This window comes from Egretta garzetta, unplaced genomic scaffold (assembly GCF_000687185.1).
Source record: "Egretta garzetta isolate BGI_Z169 unplaced genomic scaffold, ASM68718v1 scaffold229, whole genome shotgun sequence".
Taxonomy (NCBI): domain Eukaryota; kingdom Metazoa; phylum Chordata; class Aves; order Pelecaniformes; family Ardeidae; genus Egretta; species Egretta garzetta.
Window position 1 is genome coordinate 1,055,516 of NW_009270000.1, and position 6,822 is coordinate 1,062,337.

Genomic DNA, 6,822 nt, shown 5'->3' on the forward strand with positions numbered 1-6,822 from the left:
TATTTTAAGAATTGTCACCACCACACTGGGCAGTCCGGTCCCATAGTGACTAATTGGTACATGGATCAGTTTTAAAACAATATCCCTCTTCCCATGAAAAGGTTTGAACAGATTATTTATCCACTTGCTAAAGCGCTGGGGTTAAAGAAGTGATCGGTAATCAACATTTATTTCACACCTAGGCAGAATGACTAAAACTGAAGACTACTGTTTGGCTTCATCTTCAATTACTTCAATTCTGCGAGGCCCGTAGAGTAGAACATAAGCTATATGCCAGTCTCCACCCCCAGATAACCTCAAAATATCATCAGGTGTAACGATGCTCACTTTGTCATCATCAAATTTAATCCATTCATCTGCAAGAAAAAGAAAAGGATTATTTGTAATTTAGGTACACAAAATCCAAGCGTGCTTAACAGCCCCTTAAATAAAAGGTGATTTAACAGGGCTATAATTTTCTTTTTTTACCTTGTTTCCTTTTAACCCAAGACACGTAATGCCCAGAGGAACTTGATCTGCCTTGATGTGTTAGCACTGCCTGCAGGTCGTAATAGCCACAATTATTAGAACCAATATCTGCAGGAAGAGGGGGAAGAAAGTTACACCAGTCTTACATGTACAGTTTTAGCATTTTTAGCAGCAGGCAGACCAAAGACGCATTAGCCATACTGTGGCACGGCAGCTGTGTAAAACCCTCTTTGCAGCACGGTTCTCAGTCACTGTAAACTAAAAGCAGCGCCTTTCAGCCAGGATGGCCCCTCAGGACATAAATATGTATCTTGGGTGTAATGCAAACGCAGTAAAGCTTAAGGCATCAGAGCCCTGACATATGGTCAGTAAACCTTCTGGACAGGTTTGGCCAATACTTCTGTTCTGATTTTGGCTGGGACAGAGTGAATTTTCTTCCTAGTAGCTGGCATAGCGCTGTGTTTTGGATTTAGCATGAGAATACTGTTGGTAACTCACTGATGGTGTAGTTGTTGCTAAGCAGGGCTTACACCAGTCAAGGACTTTTCAGCTTCCCCTGCTCTGCCTGGTACACGAGAAGCCGGGAGGGGGCACAGCCAGGACAGCTGGCCCCAACTGGCCAAAGGGCTATTCCAGACCATATGATGTCATACTCGCTCCACATATAAAGCTGGGGGAAGAAGGAAGGGGAGAACATTGGGAGTGATGGCGTTTGTCTTCCCAAGTCACCATTATGCCTGACAGACCCCTGCTTTCCTGGGGATGGCTGAACCTGCCTGCCCATGGGAAGCAGTGAATGAATTCCTTGGTTTGCTTTCCTTGCACACACAGGTTCTGCTTTGCCTATTAAACTGTCTTTATTTCAATCCAAGAGTTTTCTTACTTTTACCCTTCTGATTCTCTCCCCCATCCCACCGGTGGGGCGAGGGAAGTGAGCGAGCAGCTGCGTGGTGCTGAGTTGCCGGCTGGGGTTAAACCACAACACCTTCCTTCAAACACCACCTGCCCCCTGCATTCAGGGCGAGCCACGAAACCGCACGGACTGAGGTGCTGAGCGTGAGCTGGACGGCAACGCTGCTCAGAATGCTCAGATGTGACAGATCAACCCACCCCGCAGTTAGTTCAATTACACTATTCAATTTTTCAGTGGAAAAACGTGGCTCATTCCGAACGTACCGAGAAGGGTGTCACAGTTAAGATGCGTTGGGGACTGCATTTCTCACGCTCCAGAATATCCCGCTGTCACTGTGCTCTCGAGCTAGCTGACCCCCTCCCCCCTGCCTTCTCACATAGTGCGTCACACGGAAACCTCAGGAAGTACCAAATGGTAATGGTTTGGATAAACACGACCTCCAAAATAATTTCTGCACAAGGGAGAATGCTGAGGACATGCAAGCTCTAAGCCCCCCCTAATTAAGCAACGCTAGCACCACCACAGCAGTTTTACAAGTCCAATTGAAGTTTTTGATTTGATTTTGGCTTTCTACCACCCACTGACAAGGAAGCATACAAAACAACTGCACATGACATGCAAATGCCTTTTGATGCATGTGTCTGTGTATCATCAGCTTGACAGATGGATGACAATTATGTCTTTGACTATCTCAACAGCATTTTGACTTGCCTCATCTTTCCATTCCTTAAATTTCTGTCAGTTTCTGAAGCTTAATTTTCAAAGGCATTAAAAATAACAAGGGTTCTCAAAATATTCCTACCATCAGGTCCACTTAAATATAAATAAGTGGAAGTTACTTGAAAATAGGTATTTTACTTCCCTGTACTTACCATCAGGAAAAGAAAACGGTTCATATTTAACTTCTTTCTGTGCACCATCACTTTTACTAGACTAGAGAACAGAATATGCTGAATTAATGGTTTTGAGAAAGCTTTAGCATGATCATATCAAATACCAACTCTCCATTCATTTAAAGATGTCTCTAAATCTAAACATTTTTTGTTCAACTTGAAACAAGTTCCATTAATGTATTTCTAGCTGGACATCCAAAAGCCTAATCTAATTAAGACCACTTTTTAAAGCAAATATGTAATAATTTTAGCACATATTGCCTGGACTGTTTACCCACCAGATTTACAGGCTTGGAGCACAAAAATAATTCTGCAATTAAAGATTTTATTCCTTGTTAGGGACTTGCTAGCAGCAGAAATGGCAACAAGAAAAGACCAGACACAGACTCCTAAATGCCAATACATTCTGTTTTAAAACGGCTCTTTCCTTGCTCCTAACTGTGTAAGAGATGCAAGCCTTGTTCAAATGTTTAAATGAAACTGCCAGGAGTTAGGCCAGGAAAACACTAGCGAACTTAGAAAAATTTTGGCTAAAACACTACAGTTTTAGCTCATTTACTTTTTTCTTCATTAAAGGAAGGGAAGTCAGAATATGTAGACAAGGTAGGAGATGAAACCATTTAACAAGTTTTGAGAGTACAGTCTTCAGCTCACTAGTACGTATATTCTACATTTCATCAGTCAGACACATAGTAGTCCCTTGTACAACCCTCTCCAGTTGGTGAGCAGGCAAGAGCTACTTACAGACTGCCAAATAAGTGACCTGCCAGCAAGCAATAATGTTTCAAGAGAATAATTTCGTGCAATTCACAGACCTTTAGGCGTAACACTGGTAAGCAGAAGCACTACACTTTAACATATTTTGAAATAAAAGTGTAAGCAATGTGTTTGTCTACAGCATTTAACATTTCTCATCCAGCAGTCATACCAAAGCAGATACTGTATTTTCATGACAATATACAAAAAAAGATCTACAGCTCAATACCAAGAAGTTTGAATGCTAGTAAGAAAAATATATAAATTTAAGGAAGCCAAGTTTTCTCTAGTCCTTATTGGTACCCCAATTTCAGATTGAGGACTTATTTAATCAAAACGTCCATGAAATTGCCGGAAGACTTACGTTCTTTGGCTGTTGATTTACTTTTTTGTCTTCTAGATCTTTGAATTTTGAACGATAAGAAACCATTTTTTCCTGAAGGTCTGGCGTACACAGCTCATACACATCCAACATAAGAGGAAATTTAACATCCTAGGAAGAAAAAAGCATAAGGATGATTCGCATTATTTGGTACTCCACATTAAAGCGTTCTCCCATGGGAAGACAACACTAAGTCCAATTAAATGCAACTCTCATCATGTTCATGACAACTTCATCTACTGAAATGTTGCTGCCAGTACTTCCCTAAAGGGCTACAATTCTTTCACAGAAGACTGATTCATTGTAAACAAACCATCAGAAATTACTACATTCAGTATAAATACTTAAGATTCTTTATTATTAGCCGTCATACTTTCATACTACGGAAATACCTATGCAGGCCTAAGGGAAAAAAAAAGCACATAGAATGACTGCACACTTGCAAAAATGTCTATTTTTGTTACCCAAACAATCTTCTAAAACAATTAACATGTGCCTTTAATTTTTATTTCCTTGCTTGTCCTGTAAGGAACAGGCTTCACCTATCATGACGCTTCCTGGGCAGCCCAGGAGGTCCATCACCCAAGGCCGACAGAAAGGAAAACTCTAACGTTTAGCTGTTTACAGCTGGTTCTTGCATTTGTCAATCAGAAAACCAGACAATCAGAATAACTAATACAGGAAGCGTTTGCTAGTATAAACATTTCTCATCAACTTTAGAACACTGTCCAGTGACTGAAAGCATGGCCCTCTCCTTAATTAAACATTCTCCTCTGAACCACTGGTGAAGAGAGACCAAAAACCATCCTAATGGTATTGGAGGAAATTCATTTCTGTCCCTTACCTCCTCCCCCAGTCTCTATTTTGGTAGCATAGTTTGCCCCACATCATCACAACTGGGAACTAACCTATTTTGTACTTCAGCAAAGAAACTGCACTATTAATGTTTTTAAATGCAATTTAAAAGCAAACAATTTAGTAAATAGCCTTCAAGTGTTAGTTGTCTACCTATAATAAAAACTCACTGAAAGGCATAAAGAGGAATTAAACTTCAATATGCAGAAAACTTACCTTAAGAACTTTGGCATTCACAGATTCTTTCTCTTTGTAAAAAAACCTAACCATCTGAATAGTCAGGTACGCTGGCAAGCGACTAATTTTAGACTGTGGAAAAAAAAAAATAATCAGAAAAAGCTATTACTTTAGATATTCACGGATCTTTTATACCTGAAACATTGTTCATCCTAGGTTACAGGCTGTTCTGGAAATATATTTGTACACAAACACATAGGAATACAACAAGGCCTCCCTATTCTGCATCTCTGTACAGTAGCGTACACAAAGAAACAATTTTCAACTGGTCTTAAAATTTTTTGGTAGTGGATATTCAGACACTTTATAAGTACAAGTCACATGCTGTTGCAGCAGTAACTGTGTTTTGGGACAGAAAATTGGCAACAGTTAAAATAATCATGAAGAGAGCAACAAAAGCACCACTCACAGATTTGATATAGAGTGCATTTCTCTGCAGTGTTGGAGAGAGTTTGGTGATTTCCTCTTGAAGACGCTGTTAAAAAAAAGGTAACAACACATACGTTCATCATAAACCACAGCTTAAACAAAAACACAGCATGGATAAACAAGCCATCAACTAAATCTTGTTCTACAATCTCTTCCATTGCTATCAGCCACTAAGACACACAGAATTTGAAATTCCTTGGCAGAAAGACCACACCCATTCATTTGTTCAGCTCTGGGCTCATTCCCGAGTCCTGAAAACACCAAGTTTCTCTCTGCAGAAAATTTTATTCTACGAGAGTAGAACTTGCAACTTAAATATCTGGATTTGGTTACGAATGTGTCACATCTGGTTGGAACACAACTAAAAGAAAAAAAACCCTGAAGTTTCTTGTGACAGGAATATTTGCGCTTTTCTCGCCTCTCAGCCTAAAGCAGAGCCGTATATAAGGAGCCAGGTGGTGATACTGTGCTTCCAGGGACCTTTCCAAATTCAGGGAAGGACTGACCTGGTTGTTAGTGTTGTGACTCTCTTGCTACGGGCAATCCAGTGTAACAATTCTAGAAGGCCCCTTCTGGCCTGAAAGTGAGTTTTCTTTTTTCAAAATCTTTATAATCTCTGAGCATTAACTATTTTATTTTACTTTTGATTCTAAATTTTGTCAAAGCAGAAAAAGCAGAAACAAAGACTATCTGAGAACCATGCAACTTGGTCCGGTCCTGTACAAACCAGATCTCTGCTTCCATCCCCGCTCTTACAGAAATACTCTGCAAGAGCAGTTACTACAACAACTAGCAGTACTATAATAAGGTTTTTGTAGTAGCTCCTCTCTTTGCTCCTTCAGATTCTCAAAAAACCCCTGAAAACTTAGAAATATATATATAAAAAGCACAGACTACTTTAAGAATTCCTAAACAGTTTAAAGATGATGATGTGTCATGGAAGATCTAACACCCCCTTCAAATGTGCAAAATTAAATTTAAGCTTGATCTGTTTATAATTTGGTTTTTTTCTTAGAACACAGCAACCAAAACACCACCCTATTTTAAATTTTGGACTTTTTGGAAACTGTTTACAGCGTGCTTAAATCATGATACTACTCAGTCTGAAGTGAAAGTCAAACAAATACTTTCAAATTACAAGTAACAAATTCCTTGCACTTGGTTACCTGCATGGGGAAAGACCACATCAGGGTCAAGAAAATGCTCTGTTGAAGTCTGCTTAACATTAACAGGCAATTCATTTTCACTTCCATCTTCCCATTGAACACCCCCAAAAAACCTTGGAACTTCATAAAGCTTGGACAGCAGATGTGAATTCCAACTTACAGATTAGAAACAGGTCATTTAGAAACTGAATGTAAAAAAAAAAAAAGTTGTAATGGCTTACCAATTTTAGTCCTGTAAACAAGTATTTCACTTCTTGATTGATAAAGCAGCTAAGCTGAAGCAGATTCTCCTTTCCTTTAGTTACTTCCTCTTCTTCAGCTTCTGTACATTTCATGCTTCACAAAATTAAGGAAAACCATCATGCACCAAGAGCTGAACTACTACTGCTCTAGTGAAAAGAACACACTGAACAGCACGGTAACTTAAGATAATCCTGCGCTTGTGCATCGACAGTACTTTTACTTCTCATAGGATAAAAATGAAGATTTGAAACAGCTCTTCCTTCTAACCAGTCTGTTCCTTTGTGTCTAATGACGAGTGGTAGCTGAGGCAGACAGCATACCAAAAAAGTAAAGCAAGTTTTTAATCACCATCTAAGCCTCTGAGGCCTGCTTGCTTCTTTCTTCCCTCCCCACCCCTCCAGGACACAGATCACACTAACTGGCTGCCAATACAGAACCTTGAAACCGTCCTGCAATTATTGGTCACACTTAATACAAGTT

The 6,822-nt window shown here is 39.7% G+C and overlaps 1 protein-coding gene across 1 annotated transcript in view; it reads right to left on the bottom strand.

Moving 5' to 3' along the window:
• Positions 1–181: 181 nt before the first annotated feature.
• USP14 (ubiquitin specific peptidase 14) overlaps positions 182–6,822 on the bottom strand; it is an 18,629-nt gene continuing 11,988 nt past the window's right edge. The window contains exons 9-15 of the mRNA XM_035902991.1: positions 6,321–6,435; positions 4,914–4,979; positions 4,484–4,576; positions 3,395–3,523; positions 2,254–2,314; positions 469–576; positions 182–356 (exon numbers count right to left, since the gene is read on the bottom strand). Coding sequence (XP_035758884.1) covers positions 205–356; positions 469–576; positions 2,254–2,314; positions 3,395–3,523; positions 4,484–4,576; positions 4,914–4,979; positions 6,321–6,435 — 724 coding nt within the window. The 3' untranslated portion in view covers positions 182–204. The remainder of the gene's footprint in view (positions 357–468; positions 577–2,253; positions 2,315–3,394; positions 3,524–4,483; positions 4,577–4,913; positions 4,980–6,320; positions 6,436–6,822) is intronic.